This window comes from Chiloscyllium punctatum, chromosome 10 (genome assembly GCF_047496795.1).
Source record: "Chiloscyllium punctatum isolate Juve2018m chromosome 10, sChiPun1.3, whole genome shotgun sequence".
Classification (NCBI taxonomy): domain Eukaryota; kingdom Metazoa; phylum Chordata; class Chondrichthyes; order Orectolobiformes; family Hemiscylliidae; genus Chiloscyllium; species Chiloscyllium punctatum.
In genome coordinates, this window is record NC_092748.1 from 76,892,401 (window position 1) to 76,918,021 (window position 25,621).

Sequence of the window (25,621 nt, forward strand, 5' to 3'; positions counted from 1 at the left end):
TTTGCTGATTCGGTAAAGTTACTAGTTTTTTTCAATAGTCTCTTTGGGAATTCAGAACAGTGGATGTTAGGGCAGTTGCATGCTCCTCCGATAGGATGTGGGAGATAAGAGTCACCACTAGTGTCCCCAGTGACCTCAACTGCGGGAAGTGCTCCCAACTGCAGCTCCTTGCAAATGGTGTCAGGGAACTAGAGCTGAGCTGGATGAACTTTGGACCACTCGGGAGGCAGAGGGGATAATAGAGAAGAGTTACAGGGAGGTAGTCTCACCTCAGGTACAGGAATAAGGTAAATAGGTACAGTCAGGGGACGGAAAGGGAACAAGCAGACAATGCAGGGATTCCCTGTGGCCATTCTCCTCAATAATAAGAGTACCATTTTGGATAATGTTGGGGGGAACGGCTTACCAGCGGAAAGCCATTGTGGCCAGGTCTCTGGCACTGTGCCTGGCTCTGTGGCTAAAAAGGAAATGGGGGGAAATAGGAAAGCACCAGTGGTAGGAGACTCATTAGAAGAATGGACAGAGATTCTGTAGTCATGAATGGAACTCCCGTAAGAGATGCTGCCTCAAAGTTTGTGAGAAAATTTGTAGCTTGGGTGCTCGTTGTTTTGGTTCTGTTCACCGAGCTGGGAATTTGTGTTGCAGACATTTCGTCCCCTGTCTAGGTAACATCCTCAGTGCTTGGGAACCTCCTGTGAAGCGCTTCTGTGATGTTTCCTCCAGCATTTATAGTGGTTTGTCTCCGCCGCTTCCGGTTGTCAGTTCCAGCTGTCCGCTGCAGTGGCCGGTATATTGGGTCCAGGTCGATGTGCTTATTGATTGAATCTGTGGATGAGTGCCATGCCTCTAGGAATTCCCTGGCTGTTCTCTGTTTGCCTTGTCCTATAATAATAGTATTGTCCCAGTCGAACTCATGTTGCTTATCATCTGCGTGTGTGGCTACTAAGGATAGCTGGTCGTGTTGTTTTGTGGCTAGTTGGTGTTCATGGATGTGGATCATTAGCTGTCTTCCTGTTTGTCATATGTAATGTTTTGTGCAGTCCTTGCATGGGATTTTGTACACTACATTGGTTTTGCTCATGCTGGATATCGGGTCCTTCGTTCTGGTGAGTTGTTGTCTGAGAGTGGCTGTTGGTTTGTGTGCTGTTATGAGTCCTAGTGGTCGCAGTAGTCTGGCTGTCAGTTCGGAAATGCTCTTGATGTATGGTAGAGTGGATAGTCCTTTGGGTTGCGGCATGTCCTCATTCCATTGTCTTTCCCTTAGGCATCTGTTGATGAAATTGCGCAGGTATCCGTTTTTGGCGAATACATTGTAGAGGTGTTCTTCTTCCTCTTTTTGCAGTTCTGGTGTACTGCAGTGTGTTGTGGCCCTTTTGAACAGTGTCTTTGATCCACCTTTTTTTTGTGTGTTGGGGTGGTTGCTTTTGTAGTTCAGGACTTGGTCTGTGTGTATGGCTTTCCTATATACCTTTGTGGTGAATTCGCCGTTAGGTGTTCTCTGTATCATCACATCTAGGAATGGGAGTTGGTTGTCCTTTTCTTCCTCTCTAGTGAATCGGATTCCTGTGAGTGTGGCGTTGATGATCCGGTGTGTGTTCTCTATTTCTGTGTTTTTAATTATTACAAAGGTGTCATCCACATATCTGACCCAGAATTTGGGTTGAATTTGCGGTAAGACTGTTTGTTCTAATCTTTGCATTACCGCTTCTGCTGTGAGTCCAGAGATGGGTGAGCCCATGGGTGTGCCGTTGATTTGTTCATATATTTGGTTGTTGAATGTGAAGTGTGTTGTGAGGCGCAAGTCCATTAGTTTGAGTATCCCGTCTTTGTTGATAGGTTCACTGTCCTGTTGTCTGTTCTGTGTGTCCAGCAGGTTGGCTATTGTTTCTCTAGCTAGGATTTTGTCGATAGAGGTGAACAGTGCCGTTACATCGAATGAGACCATAGCTTCTTCCTTGTTTATGTGTATATTTCTGATGATGTCCAAGAATTCCTGTGTTGACTGTATAGAGTGTCTGGATCCGCTGATCAGGTGTTTCAGTTTCTGCTGTAGTCCTTTAGCCAGTTTGTGTGATGGTGTCCCTGGTAGTGATACTATTGGTCTGAGTGGGATGTCTGGTTTGTGTACTTTAGGTAGCCCATAGAATCTGGGGGTGTTGTTGCTTTCAGGTTTCATTCTTTGTAGGTCAAACCTGGTTATTTGTCCGATTTTTTGTAGGTTCCTCAGTGTGTTGTTTATCCTATTGGTGAGCTGTGGGGTGGGGTCAATCTCCCTCTTTTGGTAGGTGTTGGTATCTGCAAGTAGTTGTTGCGCTTTTTGGATGTACTCTGCTCTGTCTAGGATGACTGTCATTCTGCCTTTGTCTGCTGGTAGTATGATTATGTTCTTATCGTTTCTTAGTGATTTTAGTGCTTCCCTCTCTTTGGTGTTGAGATTATGTGTTTGCCTCCCAGATGCCAGGGTCCAGGATGTCTCTGATCGAGTCTACAAGATTCTGAAGGTGGACAGTGAGTTGCCAGACGCAATGGTGCACATTGGCACCAATGACATAGCTAGGAAAATGGATGAGGATCTAAAAAGTGATATCAGGGAGTAAGGTTGGAAGCTAAAAAGCAGGACAAGCAGAGTAGTAATCTCAGGGTCACTGCCAGTGCAACGTGATAAGAGAGGTGAGGAACAGGGAGTGAGTGCAGTTGAATACATGGCTACAGGGCTGGTCAGGAGGGAGGGCTTCTTAGATCATTGAGATACCTTCTGGGGAAGTTGGGACCTCTACAAGAAGGACAGATTGCACTTAAACTAGAGGGGCAACAATATCCTGGGCAGGAGATTGGCTTGAGCACTTCAGGAGGGTTTAAACTAGTTTGGCAGGGTATGGGAACAGACCTACAGATCAGAGCAGAGGGTAGTTGTTGAAAGGGCAGAAGTAGAACACAGAGTGTCTGTCAGGAAGCATAGCAGTTGATAGGGCAAAGGGGTGGGTTAAGGTGTGTCTGTTGCAATGCAAGGAGTGTTAGGAATAACAGTGATGAACTTAAAGCATGGATCAGTACTTGGAGCTACGATGTGTGGCCATAATGGAGACATGGATTTCACAGGGGCAGGCATGGTTGCTGAACATTCCAGGGTTCTTTAAAATGAACAGGGAGGGGTATAAAAGAGGAGGGGAAGTACAATGTTAATTAGAGAGTGCATCACAGTTGCAGAAAAAGAGGTTGTTGAGAACGGTTTGTCTACTGAGTCAGTATGGGTGAAAGTCAGTAACAGGAAAGGAAGAGTCATTTTATTGGGTGTTTTCTATAGACCATTCCAATAGCAGCAGAGGGATAGAAAAACAAATTGGATAGCAGATCTTGAAAAGGTGTAGATGTAATGGAGTTGTTGTTATGGGTGACTTCAACTTCCCCAATATTGATTGGAATCTCCTTAGAGCAGATGTTCTGGATGGAGCTGATTTTATCAGGAGTGTCCAGGAAGAATTCCTGACTCCATATGTAGGTAGGCCGACTGGGGGTAGGCCATATTGGATTTGGTGCTTGGCAACGAGCCAGGCCAGGTGTCAGATCTCTTGGTGGGAGACCATTTCAGTGAGTGACCACAACTGTCTCACTTTTACCATAGCCACGGAGAGGGATAGGAATGTATGGTAAGGCGTTTAATTCAGGGAAGTGAAATTATACTGCTATTAGACATGTGGAGAATAAATTGGGAACAATTGTTCTACATGAAATGCACAACAGAAATGTTTAAGGAATACTTGTTGCGAGTGTTGGATAACTTTGTCCCACTGAGACAGGCAAGGAATAGTAAGGTGAAGGAGCCTTGGATGACAAGAAAGGAGGAGCTTCTCGTTAAGAGGATGAAGGGAGCTTACTTAAAGTTGAGGAAGCATGGATCTGGCACAGCTTTGGAGGATTACAGGATAGCTCGGAAAGAACTCAAAAATGGACTGAGGAGAGCTAGAAGGTGGCATGAAAATGCCTTGGCGGAAAGGATTAGGGAAAACCAAAGGCCTTCTATACTTAGGTGAAAATAAGAGAATGATCGGTGACAGGGTAGGGCCTGGAGTCTGAAGAGGCAGGGGAAGCTGTAAATGAGTCTTTTGCTTCTGTATTCAGTAAAAAAGGGGGCCTTGTTGATAGTGAGGACACCATGGATCAGGTTAATAGGCTTGAACAGATTGATATTAAGAAAGAGGATGTGCTGGAAATTCTGGGAAGCATCAAGATAGCTAAGTCCCCAGGGCCTAGCCAATATATCCAAGGTTACTACAGGAAGCGAGGAATGAGATTGCTGTGCCTCTGGCGATGATCTCTGCATCCTCCCTCTCCATGGGAGTAGTACCAGATGATTGGAGGGAGGTGAATGTTGTTCCTCTGTTCACAAAAGGGAATAGGGAAATCCCTGGGAATAACAGATCAGTCAGTTTTATATCTGTGGTAAGCTAGGAACTGGAAAAGATTCTGAGAGATAGGATTTGGAAAAATATAGCCTGATTAAAGATAGTCAGCGTGGCTTTGTGAGGGGCAGGTCATGCCTCACAAGCCTTATTGAGTTCTTTGAGGATGTGACAAGCCAAGTTGACGAAGGTCGAGCAGTGAATATGGTGTATATAGATTTCAGTAAGGCATTTGATAAGATTCCCCACAGTAGGCTCGTGCAGTAAGTTATGAGGTATGGGATACAGGCAAATTTGGCTGTCTGGTTACAGAATTGGCTGACTGAAAGAAGACAATGAGTGGTAGTGGGTGGAAAGTATTCCGCCTGGAGGTTGGTGACCAGTGGTGTTCCGCAGGGATCTATTCTTGTGCCTCTGCTCTTTGTAGTTTTTATAAATGAATTGGAGGAAGACGTGGAAGGGTAGGCTAGTAAATTTGCTGATGACACAAAGATTGGTGGTGTTGCAAATAGTGACGAGGGCTGTTGCAGGCTACAATATGACATTGACAGATGCAGAACTGGGCTGAGAAGTGGCAGATGGAGTTCATCCTGGATAAATGCAAAGTGATTAATTTTGCAAGGTCAAATTCGAATGCTGAATACAGGGTTGAAGACAGGATTCTTGGCAGTGTGGAGGAACAGTGGATCTTGGGGTTCACGTTCATAGATCTCTCGAAGTTGCTACCCAAATTGATTGGGTTGTTAAGAAGGCATATGGTGTTTTGATTTTCATTGACAGAAGAATGAGTTTAAGAGTTGTGAGGTTTTGCTGCAGCTGGTAAGCCCTGGTTAGACCACACTTGGAATATTGTCTCCAGTTCTGGTCACCTCATTATAGGAAGGATGTAGATGCTTTAGAGAAGGTGCAGAGGAGATTTACCAGGACGCTGCATGGATTGAAGGGCTTGTCTTATGAAGAGAGCTAGGGCTTAGTGAGATAGGGCTTTTCACACTGGAGAGAAGAAGGAAGGTAGTGACTTGATAGAGGTGTACAAGGTAATGAGCGGCATAGATAGAGTAGATAGCCAGAGACATTTCCCCAGGGCAGAAATGGCTGTCATGAGAGGTGATAATTTTAAGGTGATTGGAGGAAGGTATAGGGGCACCAAGGATAATTCCCCTGCCCTCCTTCAAAGTAGCAACTTGGGATCTTTTACATCTGCTCGATTAGACAGATGAGGCTTATATTTAAATTCTGGACTATAACCTGGTGTTGTGTGACTTCAGATCTTCTTTTTAAAAGACATTGGCAGCATCTTTTCCAATGTGAAATCATGCGAAAAGTATTTATTTAGTACTGTAATCATGTCCTTTGTCTCCTGAATAATACCTTGTTGCAAAACACCAGTTCATAATCCATATCTTTGAGAATATAACTTGTAGTTTTAGGACTTTTTAAATGAAATAAATTGAGGTATTTCATCTAAAAGACAGCACTCCTCCAGAATGTCAGCCTTGGCTGTTATGAACTCAAGTCCTGGAAAAGGGAGAAGAAATTGAACCTGGGACCTTGTGGTTCAGAGGTGAGAAAGTTACCAACTAAGTCACATCAGACACAATTGTATATCAATACTGTCTCTTTAATCCTGTGGGTTTTAAGTTTGATGTCTATATATGGAGCACTTCGTTGAATGCCTTTTGACTGACCAAATGAATAACTTCAACCATAATAAGTCCATAACACCATAAGATATAGGAGCAGAAATTAGGCCATTCAGCCCATTGACTCTGCTCCACCATTCAATCATGGCTGATAAGTTTCTCAACTCCACTCTCCTGCTTTCTCCCCATTACCCTTGATACTCAAGAACCTATCTATTTCAGTCTTAAATATACTCAAAAACCTGGTCTCCATAGCCTTCTGTGGTAATGAATTCCATAGAATCACCACTTTCTGGCTGAAGACGTTTCTCTTTATCTCCATTCTAATGGGTCTTCCCTTTACTCTAAGGCTATACCCCTGGGTCCTAGTCTCTCCTATCAATGGAAACATCCTCCCAATATGCACTATGTCTAGGCCATTCAGTATTCTGTATATTTCAATTAGATACCCCCTCATCATTCTAAACTCCATTGAGTATAAACCCAGAGTCCTCAAACATTCCTCATATGTTAAGCTCTTCATTCCTAGGACCATTCTCGTGAACCTCCTCTGAACACACTCCAGGGTCAGTACATTCTTCCTGAAATATGTGGCCCAAAACTGCACTCAATACTTGAAATGTGGTTTTTGATCAGAGCCTTACAAAGTGTCAGAAGTACATCCCTGCTTTTGTGTTCAACTCCACTCAAAATAAATGCCATCATCGTATTTGCCTTCCTAACTATTGACTCAACCTGCAAGTTTGCCTTGAGAGAATCCTGGACAAGAATTCTCAAGTCTCTATGCACTTCAGACTTCTGAATTTTCTTCCCTTTTAGAAAATAGTCCGTGCCTCTATTCTTCCTACCAAAGTGCATGACCTCACACTTTCCAAGTTGTACTCCATCTGCCACTTCCTTGCACAGTCTCCTAACCTGTCCAAATCCTTCTGCAATCTCTTTGCCTCCTCAGTGTTACCTGTTCATCTACCTAGCTTTTTATCATCTGCAAACATAGCCAGAATTCCCTCAGTTCCTTCATCTAGATCGTTAATGCATAAAGTGAAAAGTTGTGATTCCAACACTGAGCCTTGTGGAACACTACTTGTCATCGGCTGTCATCCTGAGAAGTGCCCTTTTAACCCCACTCTCTGCTTTCTGCCAGACAGCGAAACTTCTATCCATGCTAACACCTTGCCTCTGACACAATGGGCTCTTATCTTACTCATTTAGCCTCCTGTGTGGCATCTTGTCAAAGGCCTTCTTGAAGTCCAGGTAGATAACATTCATTGGCTCTCCTTGGTTAACCTGCTTGTTACTTCCTCAAAGAAATCTAGTAGATTTGTCAGGCATAATCACCCCTTGATGAAACCATGCTAACTTTGCCCTATTTTACCATACACTTCCAAATATTCAGAAATCTCATCTTTCACAATGAATTCCAGGATCTTACCCAAGTCTGAGGTTAAGCTAATCAGTCTGTAATTTTCTGTCTTTTGCCTTACTCCCTTTTTAAACAGGGGTGTCATGTTAGTGATTTTCCAGTCCTCTGAGATCCTTCCTCCCTTAGAACCCTGGGGTGTAGTCCATCTGGTCCAGGTAATTTATCCAACTTCAGACTATTCAGTTTTTCTTGCACCTTCTTTTTGGTGATGACCACCATACTTAGCTCTGTCCCTTCACTGTATTGAATTTTTGGGATATTACTGATGTTTTCCACTGTGAAGACTGACGCAAAGTAAGTCAGTTCCTCAGCCATTTTCTTGTTCCCTACTGTCACTCCAGCATCATTTTCCAGCAGCCCAATGTCCATTTTTGCTTCTTTTTTGCCCTTTATATATCTAAAGAAACCCTTACAGTTTTCCTTTATATTACTGGCCAGTTTACCCTCATATTTAATCTTCTCCCTCCTTATTTCTTTTTTTTTGTTGCTCTCTATAAACTTCCCAGTCCTCTGGTTTTCCTTACACTTTGCCACATTATATGCTTTCTCTTTTGCTTTTATGTTATTCCCACCATGTCATAACTGTCAAAAGTATTCTCATTAACTCTTTCTATTGATGTATCAAAGAAGGCAATAATGTTCATTAAATATGATTTGGATTTTATTGATTGGCAATCCTTTGAGTCCTGCCACTAGTCAAGTAACAAATTATTTTTAATCTTATCTAATAATGCTGCTCCCCTTCTTCTACTGCTTCATTGGCAGCGTCCCTTTCGCTGTGAAGTTATGAAAAAATACTAATTTAATACTAAAAAAAACCTTTGTTTCCTGAAAAACATTTTGTTTTAAAATACTAGTTCATTATCCAAATCTTTTAGAATCTAACTTGTCATTTTAGGACTTCTTAAATTAAATAAATAGAGGCATCTGCTTCAGGAACTGATGAACTCAACTCTGACATAAATGCACCTCAAACATATCTGGTTTATTACACTTAAAAGGTTTCTTGTGTTTATCATGAAGATGGGTTGATAATGGGAGAATAATGGATGACGTATTGTTAGGCTTGTGATAGAGCCAGATTAAATAGTTTTAACTATATATGCAATCGTCAAATGAAAAGAGGCAATTTGGAATTTCTTGGTAGGGACATATATTCTGGAGAAAGGGTCATAAACTCTATCAGCAATTTAAATTGATCATTTGGGTACTGTTGAAGGTAAAATATAGCTAAAGGAATAAATGATTATGGCAAAAGGAATAAATACATTGTGATCCTCACACAGACTTGTGATTGAAAGCACACAGTATATTTAGTTTGGACCTTATGAAAAATATCTATGAGAAACTAAAACAAGCAGCTGAGGCATCAACAGCCATGAGGCATGAAAGGAAAGTTGGAGTAGCAATATCTAATGGATGGATTCCCAGAAAATATTGCCTGTGTTTGTTGACACCAGTGCTTATACACTGTGCAGAGCTGAAGTTTGCATACGCATAGGGATGGACATGGCACAAGGTGTGGTGGAACAGGGAGTGGGGTGCACATAGTGTGAGAGAGGAGGTGATGGGAGTGAATATGAAAGACATGATCCACAAGAGGGTAGAGAAAGGAGGGAAGGGATGAGAGGAAGGAGTAGGAGACAGTGGAGGTGGAAATAAGAGAGAGGGTGAGACGAGACGAAGGAGTAGACAAGTTGGGGGAAGAAGAGTTGGGAGCATCTAAGGCCTCCTCGTCCATCTTCAACACTCTCTGCCATTTCGTATCTTCACTCCCCCCTCCCCTCGCTCATGACTGCTAAGCCCTGTTTCAAAATTACATTTCTTCTCTGTGCAGCTTTTGCGTAGGTCATTAACATGTAATGCTTTATAAGGTCTAGAATTGTGTGCACACGTGTTTCCAGACAACACATATGCACAGGTGCCAACAATTGTGGTTGCTAGCAGACAATAATGAAAATATCACCTTGAAGAAGTTGGACCACAGAGAAATACAAAGAACAAAAGAGAATTCTAGGGGGCCATGACGTACTTTGTGGGTTCGTCCTTAAAGAGGTTAATGACATTTAAAGATTGTTGTATGATATAAAGGGAATTCATGGTGGGGGAGGAGAAACACAAGTAAACCTTGATGGAATCCCTAACTGTCCTTGACAAGCTGGTGATGAGTTGGACTTTTGATCCACTGCTCCCACGTTGGTACACTACGATGCCATTTGGGGATGAGTTCCAGGATTTTAAACCAGTGACAGTAAGACAGGTTTGTGTTGAAATACATGTCAGTTGCAGTATAATGTAGATAAAGGTGAGGTTATCCATTTTGCAAGCAAAACAAACAAGCAGATTGTGAAAGATAGATTGTGATAGGGAAAGATGCAGTAAAATCTTCGTGTCCTTATGCACTAGTTGCTGAAAGTAAGTATACAGATGTAACAGGTGGTGAAGAGGGCAAATGGTATGTTGGCCTTCATAGTGAAAGGATTTGAGTACAGGTGTAGGGATATTGTACAGCAATTGTACATAGCATTGATAACACTATACCTGCAATATTGTGTGCGGTTTTTAGTCTCCTTATCTGAGAAAGGATGTTCTGGTGATGGAAGGAGTGTAAAGGTTTATCAGACTGATTCCAGGGATGGCAGGACTTGCAAATAGCAACAGACTGGATTAGTGAGAACTAGATGCGTTTGAGTTTAGCATGAGATAGGATCTCATAGAAAACTGTAAAATGATAACAGGATTAGGCAGGTTAAATGTGGGAAGGAGAGTTGATGCTGATTGTGGTGTCAAGAACAATGTTCTTGAATTCTTTATAGAATTATCTGCTGCAGGAAACTGTTGAGGCCAAAACATTGAAGATTTTCAAGAAACATATCGTTCTTAGGGATCAAGCGATCAAAGATATGGGGAGAAATCAGGAACATAGCAATGCGTTGGATGATCAGCCATGCTCATATTGAATGGCAATTGGGGTCTAAGGACTGGATGGCCTACTTCTGCTATAATTTTCTATGTTTCAATGCTTGGGTATTCACTATGTTCATAATGAAGGTTAAAGATCACACAGCACCAGGATATAGTCCAACAAGTTTATTTGGAAGCATTAGCTTTCGGAGCCTCACTCCTTCTCTACCTGATGAAGGAGTGGTGCTCTGAAAGCTAGTGCTTCCAAGTAAACCTGTTGAACTATATCATTTGGTTTGCATTATGCTGGATGGTGCCAAATAAATCTGGAGTTGTGTGATTTTTAACTTTATCCACCCCAGTCAACACCAGTACCTCCAATTCATAATGAAAATATAAAATGCTAGAAAGAAAAGCATCTAAAGTTATGCATCAATTTTTCCCGACAGACATAGAAATGCTACAAAATGGCTTTTGTTGACCTACACACCACAAAGTCACAGAGTCACAGAGATACACAGCACGGAAACAGATCCTTTGGTCCACCTCATCCATGCTGACCAGATATCCAAATCTGATCTAGTTCCATTTGTCAACATTTGGCCCATATTCCTCTAAACCCAGCCTATTTATATACCCATCCAGATGCTTTATAAATATTGTACTTGTACCAACCTCCACTACTTCCTCTGGCAGCTTATTCCATACATGCAACCACCCTCTGTGTGAAACCGTTGCCCCTTAGGTCCCTTGTAAATCTGTACCCTATCATCCTAAACCTATGCCCTCTAGTTCTGGACTCCCCCAGTCCAGGGAAAAGACCTTGTCAATTTACCCAATCCATGCCCCTCGTGATTTTATAAATTTCTATAAAGTTACCCCTCAGCCTTTGATGCTCCAGGGAAAACAGCCCCAGCCTATTCAGCCTCTCCCTATAGTTCAAACCCTCCACCCCTGACAATATCCTTGTAAATCTTTTATGAACCCTTTCAAGTTTCACAACATCCTTCCTATAGGAGGGAGTCCACAATTGCACACAATATTCCAACAATAGCCTAACCAATGTCCTGTACAGCTGCAAATGGTCTCCCAACTTCTACACTCAGTGCTCTGACCAATACAGGAAAGCATACCAAACACCTTCATGAATATTCCATCCATCTGTGACTCCACTTTCAAGGAACTATGAATCTGCACTCCAAGGTCTCTTTGTTCAGCATTACTTCCAGGACCTCACCATTAAGTGTATGGATGAACAAAGGAAGCTATACTTACACTAAATTGGCTAGAGTCAAATTGGCTTTTAATATAGCCATATATATTTGGTGGCTAGAGTTGGTAGCTGGCACTTCTACAGCTATAAATGATTACCACTTTTTCCATTAGGCAAGAAATTGAACTTGTATCCAATCAACATGGCAGTTCATTGAAGTATTTACACATCAAACTTCTTCCCAATAGCTTCAGGCTTCACTTGATTGAGTGCCTTCATGTATCTTACCAGTTGGAGATGGCTCAATACTAGACAGATGTCTCTACAGAAAAGCTATAGGGGCTTGGAAGTGAAGCAGAGAGGGCCAAGATCTGTGGGTAGCAGTCAGTTATATTTTTGTGGAACTAAGAGGAGTACTTTGAGTTTTATTTCACTTATGGGAAGTGGATGCTGCTGGATGGATGAGCATTTAGTACCCATTCCTAGTTGCCTTTGAGAAGATGGTGACAAGCTTCTTTCTTGAACTGCTGCAGTCCATTTGACATTGATAAGATCATGAGTTGCTGGTGGTGTTCCCGTCTATCTGATGTCTTTGCCTGTCTCGGTGGTGTTGGTTGTGGATGTGAAAAATGCTGTCTGAAGAGTCTTGGTGAATTTCTGCATTGCATCTTGCATATGGCACATATTACTGCTCCAGAGCATTGGTAGTGGAAAGGGTGAATGCTTGCGGATGTGGTGCCAATCAATTGGTTTGCTTTGTGCTGGATGGTGTCAAGCTTCTTGAACATTGTTGGAATTGAAGTTATCTAGGCAAATGGAGAGTATCTACCATAATCCTGACTTTTACCTTGTAGATGGAGGAGGATTTAGAGTGTCAGGTGATGAGTTACTTGCTGCAAAATCGCTGACCTCTGACTTGCTCTTATAGCCACAGTAGTTACATGGCTCAACCCTTTCAGTCTGGCCAGTGAATGTTGATAGAGTCATAGAGTCATAGAGATGTACAGCACAGAAACAGACCCTTCAGTCCAACTTATCCATACCAACCAGATATCCCAACCCAATCTAGTCCCACCTGCCAGCACCCAGCCCATATCCCTCCAAACCCTTCCTATTCATATACCCATCCAAAAGCCTCTTAAATGTTGTAATTGTACCAGCCTCCACCACTTCCTCTGGCAGGTCATTCCATACACGTACCATCCCCTGTGTGAAAAAGTTGCCCCTTAGGTCTCTTTTATATCTTTCCCCTCTCACCCTAAACCTATGTCCTCTAGTTCTAGACTCCCCCACCCCAGGGAAAAGACTTTGTCTATTTACACTATCCATGCCTCTCATAATTTTGTATACCTCTATAAGGTTACCCTTCAGCCTCCGAAGCTCCATGGAAAACAGCCCCAGCCTGTATTGCTTCTCCCTATAGCTCAAATCCTCCAACCCTGGCAACATCCTTGTAAATCTTTTCTAAACCCTTTCAAGTTTCACAACATCTGTCTAATAGGAAGGAGACCAGAATTGCACGCAGTATTCCAATAGTGGCCTAACCAATGTCCTGTACAGCCGCAACATGACCTGCCAACTCCTGTACTCAATACTCTGACCAATAAAGGAAAGCATACCAAACGCCTTCCTCACTATCCTGTCTACCTGTGACTCCACTTTCAAGGAGCTATGTACCTGCACTCCAAGGTCTCTTTGTTCAGCAACCCTCCCTAGGACCTTACCATTAAGTGTATAAGTCCTGCTTATTGTGGAGACTCAGTGTTGGTAATAAATATCAAGGAACACTGATTAGATTTTCTTTGTTGGAGATGGTCATTGCCTGGTACTTGTGGAGCATAGCCAGTTGTCAGTCCAAACAGTCTTGCTGCATTTGAACATGGACTGTGGCAGTATCTGTGAATGCAAATAGTACTGAACATTGTGCAATCATCAGTGAACATCTACACTTATAATGGACGGGAGGTCATTAATGAAGGAGAGGAAGTTTAGGCATAGAACAGTACCTGAGGAATTCCTGTGGAGACATGGCTGGAGCTGAAGAGACCTATCTCCAGCAACCATTTTCCTTTGTGCCAGGTTTCAACAGAACGCTTTCCTCCTGATTCCCATTGATTTTAGTTTTGCGAGGGCTCCTTGATGCTTCACTAGCTCAAGTGTGGCTTTGATGTCAGGGGCTGGCACTTTCACCTCACTCTGGAATTCAGCTCTTTTGTCGATATTTGAACTAAGCCTATAACAAATTCAGGAGCTGAGCAGCCCAGGTGAAAACCAAAAAGACTGCCCATGAATAGGTCATTCGACACTCGTGTTGTTTAATAGCACTGTTGGTGACACTTTCCACTACTTTACTAACGATTGAGAACAGACCTACTGGTAATTGGGGAGGTTAGGTTTTTTCTGCTTTTTGCATACAGAACAAACGTGGGCAATTTTCGACGTTGTTGGCTAGATGCTGGAGTTGCAATTGCACTGGAACAGCTTGGCTAGGGCACAGCAAGCTCTGGAGCACTAGGCCTCTGTATTCTTGCCTAAATGGTGCCTTTATCCAGAGCGTTCATTCGTCATCTGTGGAGTGAAATGATTGCCTGAAGACTGACATCTGTGATGCTGGGGACTTTTGGCAGAGGCCAAAATGGATCAGATACTCAATACTTCTGGTTGAATATTATTGCAAATGTACCTTCTTTTTGTGCACTGATGTGCTGGACCTCAAGGTTATTTGTGGAGCTTCTTCGTCCAGTGAGTTATTTAACTATCCACCACCACTGATGGCTGAATGTGGCAGGACTACAGAGCTTAGATCTGATCCATTGGTTGTGGAATCACTCTGGTCTGTCCATTACTTGCTCTTATGCTGTTTGGCTTATCCTATTTTGTAGCTGCATCAAGTTGACACCTCATTTTTTCGGTATACAAGGGAACCTCAATTATCCGAACGACATGGGCAGGCACTATTTTGTTCAGATAATCGATTACTCAGTTAATCGATTGAATGCCTTTCCTCTGGGGCTTGGAGTTTTTAATGTCTGCTCCCCATTCAGGAGACTAGCAGCAGCACACAGTGCGTGAGCCCCTGCCCCCAACGCCTCCCACTGCCCCCATCCAACACTGCCCCCAAACCCCTTCCACCATCGCCCAAGCGTACATGCCCATGCCCCCAACAGCGACCCCGTCCACCCCCAGAACCCTGTCCAACAACGCGCCCGCCCCCAAACCCATCCAACACTGCCCCCACCCCAGAACCCTGTTCAACAACACCCCCTCACTCCCAGCAAAATACGCACGAAACCCCGCCCCCAACAGTGACCTCGCTTACCACCAGAACCCTGTCCAACCCTGCCCCCACCCTAAGCCTGTCCACCACCACACCCCACCCCAGAGCCCCTCCCAACACCGCCCCTGTCCCCACCCCGCCCCCCCCCCCAGTAAAAGGTGCACGAACCCCCACCCCCCAACAGCAACCTTACCCACCCCCAGAACCCTATCCAACCTTGCCCACACCCCCAAACCCGTCCAACACTGCCACCGCCCCAGAGCCCTGTCCAACAACACCCCCCTGCCCGCCCCATCCCCTCAACCCCATCCAAGCCTGCCTACCCCTACCCCACAACCCTATTCAACACCGTCCCCGCCCAACAGCGTACCCCCACCCCCAACGCCTCTGTGGCAGCTGGAATGTACACCAAACGACAAAACTGCTGCTGCTGCTGCCTTTGTGGGATAGTCTTCAAATAGCGTACATACACACACACACACACACAACTTTTTACTGCAATGTTTTGACAGGTTCCATGTTTGCCCTGTACAGGACAATGTTGGAGAGATTACCTGGGGAAGGGGGGGGGGGGGGGGGGGGCGGTGGGCGGGAGGTTCGGGTACACCCCGCTGTAGAACTCCAGGGAAAGTGTGGGGGGAGAGCGAGAGAGCGCAGGAGGTCAGTCATTAATCACTGTGAACAAAAGATGTGATCACTGTTGGAAACACATCTTTGATGTAATGTTTCTATTGGGACCTCGAGATCTCCTTTGGATCATACAATTTCGGATAATTGTTATTCGGATAATCAAGGTTCCTCTGTACCCTGTGCTGCTCCTGATATTCCAGCATTCTTCTCTTGATTTAGGGAAATAGTGGAGATGGAGGATATGCCAGTCATAAAGTTGCATAATGTTGGAGTACAGTTCTGTGCTGCTGATGAGCCTGCTGATAGTGACTGTTGGAAACCCAATCACGAGTTGCTAAATTTGTTCAAAGTAGTGGGTGGCATGGTAACACAGTGGCCTCAGGCAACTATCTGTGTGGAGTTTGCACATTCTCCCCGTGTGTGCGTAGGTTTCCTCTGGGTGCTCCGGTTTCCTCCCACAGCCCAAAAATGTGTGGGTTAGGTGAATTAGCCATGCTAAATTGCCCGTAGTATTAGGTGAGGGGTAAATGTAGAGGAATGGGTCTGGGTGGGTTGCTCTTTGGAGGGTTGGTGTGGACTGTTAGGCTGAAGGGCCTGTTTCCACACTGTAAGTAATCTAATCTAATCTACATTGCCACACAATGGATGGAGGGCCGAAGCCAAGGTGGGATTGAAACTCAAACAATACTTGGGTTTCCAGATTACTAGTTCAGTTATAACATTACTAGGTCATCACTGCCATGGATATGTAACTATTAAAACAGATTTCTGACAATTTTGTGACATTACTTTAAGATCTGAAATAAGTGGGCTGAGCAGGTAAGAAGAAACTCTTCAAATTTGTAGCCATATAACTAGTCCAAATTGTATTTGATACCCTTATAACAGTTGGACTCAATGCACATCTAAAGGTTGGAAGCTTCCAATGTAGAGTGCTAGCCTTTTGGGATGTCACCACCCACATATTTCCTAATTACACAATAAATAAATCAGTGAAATAATATTGGATTTCTCCCTGCAGCTTGTCAACACTTTTGTTCTTTGCTATTATAGCCTAAATGTTCCACTGGCCTACCACCTTGCATATTTATGCAATCTCATTTCTTTGCTCACATTTACCTTGAAGATGCAACAACCCGATGACAAAATGCTCCATACTAGGACATCTTACAGTATTAAGATGCATTATCTTCATCTCTTTCTGCACTCATAGTCATGATTTTAAATTGCTAATCCTTATCAATTATTTCCAAACCAAAAGAAATACTCCTACCATATTCACTTACCAAAACCTTTCATAGATTTAGAAACCTCCATTTCTTCTTGGAAAAATGGTTCACCATTTCTGATAATTCAATGAAACTAAAGTGTGCACTGTCTATGGATTTACTATCCTTCACATGATGGATTGTCCATAAATACACATCATCCTATCTAGCACTCCTTCCTATTTCATAGTACCTTTTGACTTTATTCTTTAATTAATGCTACTATTCATTTTGCATTTCCTAATCTATTTGCACCTGTACTTTCAGGAAATTCAAATTCTTAAATTCTTCTATTTGTGGGCACCCTTCCACATCGCATTGAATGCAGCCTTCCTTTTCTTATTTTGCCTTTGCAAAATATATTACCTCACACACAATGTTATAAGGCTGAAATACAGTTCCCATGCAATGGTGTCACTCAGATATATTACAGCAATAAAAAAATTTGTACTGCTCAAGTGGATGCTGTTAAATTTAAATATACAGATTGAAGTAACTTCAAACCTTGTATTCCTCTTCTGCTATCTGTCTATTTTCCAGAATCAACTGCATAGCCTCAGGAGAGATTGGATCTCGACCAAGGTGTGTCTGCCTAAAAATAAGAGAGGAAAACGTGTATAATGTCAACTTCAAACAAGCTGGGAATCATAATTCTTGCTTGGAGAAATGAGTAAATAGATCTTTGCTTATGAAAATGAATGCTTCCAAGTTAAAATATCTCGCATTTGGAATACCATAGTAACTGATGCACAAAGTTAAGAAAAACAAAATTATAGGATTCCCTCATTAAAATTGGGGGTATGTTCAAGAAAATTGCAACTTTAAGTGAAAAAGCTTCCATTGAAACATTAATTCCTGTAAAAATCAATGTTTAAACAGTGGAGCTTGGTTCCATACTGTTTTTCTTGGCAGACTAAAACTGAAATTTTTACCTTAAATCTCCAAATTGAAACATTAAGATAAACAAGTTGCCAGGCCTGGACCAGATTTGTCCTCAGCTGCTTTGGGAAACGAGAAATGCAATTGCTTCACCACTTGCGAAGTTCTTTGCATCCTCGCTCTCCACTAGAGTCGTACCTGAGGACTGGAGAGAGGCAAATGTAACTCCTCTCTTCAAGAAAGGAAATAGGGAGATCCCCAGCAATTACAGACCAGTACGTCTCATGTCTGTCATCTGCAAGGTGTTAGGAAGGATTCTGGAAGAGCATAGCTTGATTAAATGCAGTCAACACGGCTTTGTGAGGGGCAGGTCATGCCTCACAAACCTTATTGAGTTCTTTGAGGATGTGACTAGAAAAGTTGATGAAGGTCGAGCTGTGGATGTGGTGTATATGGACTTCAGCAAGGCATTTGATAAGGTTCCCCATGGTAGGCTCATTCAGAAGGTCAGGAGGAATGGGATACAGGGGAACTTAGCTGTCTGGATACAGAATTGGCTGGCCAACAGAAGACAGTGAGTGGTAGTAGAAGGAAAATATTCTGCCTGGAAGTCAGTGGTGAGTGGTGTTCCACAGGGCTCTATCCTTGAGCCTCTACTGTTTGTAATTTTTATTAATGACTTGGATGAGGGGATTGAAGGATGGGTCAGCAAGTTTGCAGACGACACAAAGGTTGGAGGTGTTGTTGACAGTATAGAGGGCTATTGTAGGCTGCAGCGGGACATTGACAGGATGCAGAGATGGGCTGAGAGGTGGCAGATGGAGTTCAACCTGGATAAATGCAAGGTGATGCATTTTTGGAAGGTCGAATTTGAAAGCTGAGTACAGGATTAAGGATAGAATTCTTGGCAGTGTGGAGGAACAGAGGGATCTTGGTGTGCAGGTACATAGATCCCTTAAAATGGCCACCCAAGTGGACAGGGTTGTTAAGAAAGCATATGGTGTTTTGGCTTTCATTAACAGGGGGATTGAGTGTAAGAGTCATGAGATCTTGTTGCAGCTCTATAAGACTTTGGTTAGACTGCACTTGGAATACTGCATCCAGTTCTGGTTGCCCTATTAACTGAAAGATGTGGATGCTTTGGAGAGGGTTCAGAGAAGGTTTACCAGGAAGCTGCCTGGACTGGAGGGCTTATCTTATGAAGAGAGGTTGACTGAGCTCAGACTTTTTTCATTGGAGAAAAGGAGGAGTAGAGGGAACCTAATTGAGGTACACAAGATAATGAGAGGCATAGATAGAATCGATAGCCAGAGACTATTTCCCAGGGCAGAAATGGCTAACACGAGGGGTCATAGTTTTAAGCTGGTTGGAGGAAGGTATAGAGGGGATGTCAGAGGCAGGTTCTTTACACAGAGAGTTGTGAGAACATGGAATGCATTGCCAGCAGCAGTTGTGGAAGCAAGGTTATTGGGGACATTTAAGAGACTGCTGGACATGCATATAGTCACAGAAATTTGTGCATACATTAGGATCAATGGTTGGCACAACAACATCGTGGGCTGAAGGGCCTGTTCTGTGCTGTATTGTTCTATGTTCTATGAAATACAGTATGGTACTTTGGTAAATGTAGTGTAAGGTACTGCAGTGAAGAATGTTGAAACAAACCTTGTGACATTCAGCAAGATTCCTGGCCCAAATAACTTAGCAACTTAGTCCAATACTTAACATGGACTATCTATTCACATGGAGGACATATCAGATTACCAGACAAAGTTTTTAGAAATATGTCTATATGGCATTGCAATTTTGTCATCACTTACCATCGTAATTGATTAGCTTGCTCCATCATAACATCTTTTTTGACCTTTTGATTGAACATTGCTTCTTTTGCCTGTCGGCTTTTTGATCCTCCTTGAACATTAGTCAAGACTTAAGAAAAAAGATTAAAGTGAAAAAAATTGGCAGAAAATCGTAAGTATCATAAATGTCATGCTTCTGCCATGTCTAATAATTTGTTAATGGCTCAAGACTGGATATTGGTGTAAAAATGAGAACTTGTTAACATTATTTCTTAGGGAATCAAACAAGAAGGTGCACTATTATAGCACTAAAATACTCAACTAGCTATTAAAAATGTTTTCTCAAGGTTTAAATAGCAATTATTTGGTAAATGTTATAGTGCAATTTTAAAATATTAATTCTGCTTGCAAAGTATAAACATCCCATCACAAACAAACCTAACAGTGATATATATTATAAAGTCAATAGAACATGAGATGAGAAGTTTAAATGAGAGCCAACGTAATGGGTCAGAAAGGACAGTGATAGTAGATGAACAGGATTTAGAGTTGGATAAGAAAAAAGCAGCAAGATTTTGGATGAGCTACAGTTTACTTAAGAATTATTGAGAAAACAATTGACTGAGTATGAATGGAAGCCTTGTGGAACAAGAAGGATTCAAATGTCCATTCAATAGGTAAGAACTTGGTGTTTGATACTCATGACAAAATAATTACTCTTATTGGTACTTAAATGTGACAATAATAATGCTTCTAACTGAATTACCGTTTCGCAGATCTTTAATTCGGAGTTTGCCAGGTTGCTCATTTAACACAACAGCTACAGCATGTGGATTGAATAAATTAACTGGTTTGATGCTCTGGTAAAGACAAAATAAAAACTTACATTTAATGCTTTTTCTCAAATTAAGGATATCTTCACTATCAATTAATTATAATGTAGTCATTTTGTCATGTATGAAGATACAATACCTAATTTGTTCAAAAGAGGTAGGATTTTCCAAGAAAACTTCTGAACTGGGGGCTAGAATTCCTGCACAAAGTGCAGCAACAGTCATACAACACAATTTTCTCCAGAGTCTATTGATTCAAGAAATTGGAGAGGCTCTTGAAGCTGGAAACCAACCAAGCTTTCCAGTCTCAAAACAGCAACAAGATGAAATGGCAGTTCTGAAGGAGAAGCAGCTTCACAATGAAGGCATTCTCTGTTCTACGTTTTCAATGATTAAGTAAAATGGCATTTTGTGGATGGGCCATCACTTTTGGGTTAGTTGAGGGTAGGGTCAGAGAGGTGGGAGAGCTCATCCACAGGGTGACCTGCACATGCTGCAGAGCCCAAGCAGGTGAAAAGAATCTCTAAACCTGGCTGGCACTGCCTCCCTTCACAGCAGGGACACTGTGTTCATGAGGCTAAACTGAACCAGCTCCTAGAAATTGAAGCCCAACTAGAAAATCCATTCAGCCTCCATTAATTTGTTTTAAGTAGCAATTACAAGTCAGATGGGATATCTACTGAGCATGAGCAAATAGCCCAGCTGCTGTGTCATACCATTATTGCAAAATTGACTGAGTTAGTGGTGTGGAGCTGGGGAACCAGCGTGCAAACTAAAGGCACTGGTTTTAACAACAACAGTAACAAAACAATTAATTTATCATTAATGTTTGTGGGATAAATATGGGGTAGTTGATTCTAATGTTCTTCAAATAACATTACTGAATCATTTGCATCTCTGTAGAAGGGTAGTAGAGTCTTGATTGAATATCATATTCATAAGAAGATGCTGTTTCTCCTGTGCCTCATTTCATCAGTATTCCATTGCAGTGTCAACCTGGACTATCTGCTGAAGTCTCTGAATTCAAATTTGAAGCCATATTGTTCTGAGTCAGGGATGAGGATGCCATACTAAGCCAAGGCTATCATCCTGGTATTCATTCTTTTGTATATTGAATTAAAAGAATTGTGATTTTAGAAGCATTTTGTTGAACGTTCATAAATATAAATCACTTTTAGCCACAGTTGTCTCTTGTTCTACTCAAACAGTTTAAACTGCATTGTAGCCACTATCAGTGAAATGCAGATAAACAGGAAACAAATGGAAGCATAGTCATGAGTAAGCACTCTATAATGTTTTTCTGCAAAGATAAAGCAAGCTTAATCTAACTTGGATTCTTTGATTTAGCAAAAAATATTCAAAGAATCTTGTTTTGAGAAAAGTAAACAATGTAAAAAAGACTGTTGGTTAAGACCTTAAAAAAATGATGGCAAACTAGATTGGCTTAACACTTTTTTTCTCGTATCTTTCTTTCAGCAGAACAATTGATGTCTTACTGGGGCTGAGATTAAGAGCATTGACAATGGAATAGATGATTTAACAATGGAAGAAAATAGCATTCTAGATTAGATTCTCTACAGTATGGAAACAGGCCCTTCAGCCCAATAAGCCCACACTGACCCTCTGAAGAGTAACCCACCCAGACCCATTCCCCTACCCTATATTTACCTCTGACCAATGCACCTAACACTATGGGCAATTTAGCATGGCCAATTCACCTGACCTGCACATCTTTCGATTGTGGGAAGAAACCGGAGCACCCACGCAGACACAGGGAGGATGTACAAACTCCACACTGACAGTCGCCCGTGGCTGGAATTGAACCCCAGCTCCCTGGTGCTGTGAGGCAGCAGTGCTAACCACTGAGCTACTGTGCCACCCCCTATGTACTTGCTACACAGTTAAAATGTTATATAATGACTAGGAAGTCAGGCATCATAAAGGAAATCATGCATTAATAGAATTGTTATAACATAGTAGGCCATTTGATCCATTGTAGCAAGAGCAATGCATGTAGTCCTGTTCCTCTGCATTTTCCAGTCGGGCTGTAAATTCTCTCTCTTCGAGTAATTGACAAATTCTCTTTAGAAGACCTCACTTGAATCTGCCCCCACAAAATTTCCAGTAGTTGCATTTCACCTTCTAATCACTCACTGTGTAAAAAAACACTTTTCATCATGTTGTCATTGCTTCCTTTGCTGAGCACCTTGAATTAGTGTGTTCTCTGGTTTTGGATCCTTCCACAAACCAAACCAGTTTCTCCCTGTCTTTTCTGTCGAGAAACCTCATAATTCTCAACACCTTTATGAAGCCTCCCCTTAACTTTCTGTTCTCCAAAGAAAACTAATCTAGCTTCTCCAGTTTATCCATGTTACTAAAATCCTCATTCCTGGAACCACGCTCATGAACCTTTTCTGCTGTCTCTCAAATGCTTTTGCACCTGCTTAAGGTATGGTGCTCAGAGTGGCCTCAACACTCCAGTTGAGACTGAATCATTGTTTTATGCAGGCTTATCATAACTTAGTTGCTTTTGCACTCTGTCAATGTTTAGAAATTCCAGTAGCCCCTATGCTTTATGAACCATTTTCTTTTGTGCCCCAGTATGTTCACCATTGTTCCTGCACCTTTATCTTACATTGCCTACTCTCATTCTTCCAACCAAAGTAAATTGCATCATGATTCTCTGCATTCGATTACACTGCCTTCCCACTTGTCCTCCCATTCCACTAACCTGTATCCTTTTGAAATCTAACAGTATTGTCCTATGCTTAAGAAAGCATAGAGGGCAATTAGGTTAATAAATAGCCGACAATAATTGCACAATTTTAGTTCTTCTCAAATTTTGAAACTGTGCCCTCCACAGCTGAATGTAGGTCATCAGAACATTTTAAGAAAATCAAGGATTCTAAACCTGACCTCTCATGAATCCCAATTATATGCTTTCTTCTTGTCAGATAAATTACTCATTATAGCTATCAGTTTCCTGTGGCTCAGCCAATTTCATATCCTTATTGCTACTGTTCCCTTTATTTCATGACCTATTTCTTTGGTGACAAATGCGTTATTATGGCCCCTCATCAAATGCATTTTGCAAGTACACGAGCATCTTAATCTGCTAGATTACCCTCATTTCTGCCTCTGTTGTTACATTAAAGAATTCAAGCATGTTAATCAAACAGAACTTATCCTTAAATTTGAGCTGGCTTTTTTAAATGAATCCACATCTGCTAAGTGACTGTCATTGTTGTTACAAATTATCTTTCCCACAAACCCCATCGTGAAATTGAATTGACTGATCTTTCATTGCTGGATGTATTCTTACACCCTTTCATAAACAATACCATAAGACCATAAAGCATAGGAGCAGACTTGACTATGTGGTCCAACATGTCTGCTTTGCTAATCAATAAGATCGTGCCTGATCTAATAATTCTCCACACCGCTTTCCTGTCTTTTTCCTATAGCCTTTGAATCCCTCACTGAGTCAGTCTGTTGAATATACTTAATGATCTAACCTTGACAGCCCACTGTGATAAAGAATTCCACAGATTTACTATTCTTTGACAAGAAATTTCTCCTCAACTCCACAGTACATGAGTGACACCACCTTAAACTGAAATTATGCAATTTGGTCCTAGACTCTCTCAAAAGTCCAAACTACCTCTCAGCATCTGCCCTGTCAAGCCCCTAATAATTTTATATATTTCAAAAAGGTCATCTCTAATTCTTCTAAATTCCAATGAATACAGGTACCAACCACTCGAACACTTAAGAAAATCTATCTATGCCCCGGAACAACTAAGTGAACCTTTTCTGGACAACCTCGGTGTAAATTTTCCCTCAGATGAGGGGACCAAATGTGTTCAGAGTATGCTAGGTGTAGTCGAAATGGTATCTTGTATAATTTTAGGAAGACTGCCCTATTTTTATATTTCATTCCCTTTGAAGTAAAGGCCAATATTCCATTTGATTTCCTTATTACCTGCTGAACCTATATGATTAAATTTGTGATTCATGCAGATTTTGCTCTGCTGCAGTTTTCTGCAGTCTCTTTCCATTTAAATAGTATTCAGCTCCACCAAGCTTCCTGCTAAAATGCACTATCTCATATTTTCCATCTGCCAAATTTTTACCCATTCACTTTTACTGAATTCATTTCAATGGAGAGTGCAGGAGAACATGTCAGGAAGAGCGTTAGGCATACCCAAAAATGAGGTGTCAACCTTGGGAAGCTACCAAACAGAGTTATTTGCATGCCAAACAGCTAAAAACGTAAGTGATAGTCCGAGCTAAGTGATCCCACAGCCAACAGATCAGATCTAAGCTTCTGCAATCCTGCCACATACAGTCATTAATGGTGAGGTGTAATGAAGTATATCAGTGAAGAAGGAGGTGTCACAAATATCCCTACCTTTAATGATGGAAGAGCCAAACACGTCGGTGCAAAATATAAGGCTGAAGCATTCACAGCTATCTTCAGCCAGAAGTGCTGAGTGGCCTCTTCCAGTGATCTCCAGCATCAGATACCGATCTTCAGCCAATTTTTTTCATCCCATGTGATATCAAGAAACGGTTGGAGACAATGAATACGGAAAAGTCTACAGGCCCTGACAACATTCCAGCAACATTACTGAAGGCTTGTGCTCTGGAATTTGCCTGTCCCCTAGCCAAACTGTTCCAGTACATATATAACACTGGCCTCTATTCAACACTGTGGAAAATTGGCCAGATTTGTCCTGTACATAAAAAGCAGGGCAAATCCAATCTAGCCAATTTATGCTCTATCAGTTTACTGATTAAATGCTGGCCCAGACAGACAAGCCCAAATTATCTCCAAGAATAATTTTAAAAATTCTCATCTTCCACGATGGATTTTGAAAACAACTTAACTTTAATATCTATTGGCTTTCTCAAAAGCAGTAACGAAGAATACAGGTAGTTCTTCTATAATGTAATAGTTGTATAGAAATTTAAAATTATTACCAAGTGCCATGCAAATTGGCAATATATTTGGTACCAATTTACCTTCTCTTTTCCAGAGCTCTGATCTTGTAACATTTTCTGATGTCGCTTTTTTCTTGAAATTTGCATTGGTGAGAGACTTTGAGGATCCAATAACTTCTTTGTGAAAGTAACTTTAAATTTTTCATCTTTATCTTGAGACCTGAGATATATAAAGTGCATACAAAGGAAATTTGTGCTTTTAATATCTGGAGTAGTACAATTCTAAATCAGAAACCAAGATCAATATCCTTTTAATGGGGGACAGTAGCATACTGATAATGTTACTAGTCTCATATTCAACAAGAGATCAAATCTCACCGTGGTGCCTGGAGGAAATAAAATTTAATT

At 41.8% G+C, this 25,621-nt stretch overlaps 1 protein-coding gene across 1 annotated transcript in view; it reads right to left on the bottom strand.

Moving 5' to 3' along the window:
• cfap221 (cilia and flagella associated protein 221) overlaps nucleotides 1-25,621 on the bottom strand; it is a 212,631-nt gene that overhangs the window by 102,511 nt on the left and 84,499 nt on the right. The window contains exons 9-12 of the mRNA XM_072578328.1: nucleotides 25,295-25,433; nucleotides 20,203-20,296; nucleotides 19,458-19,566; nucleotides 17,263-17,350 (exon numbers count right to left, since the gene is read on the bottom strand). Coding sequence (XP_072434429.1) covers nucleotides 17,263-17,350; nucleotides 19,458-19,566; nucleotides 20,203-20,296; nucleotides 25,295-25,433 — 430 coding nt within the window. The remainder of the gene's footprint in view (nucleotides 1-17,262; nucleotides 17,351-19,457; nucleotides 19,567-20,202; nucleotides 20,297-25,294; nucleotides 25,434-25,621) is intronic.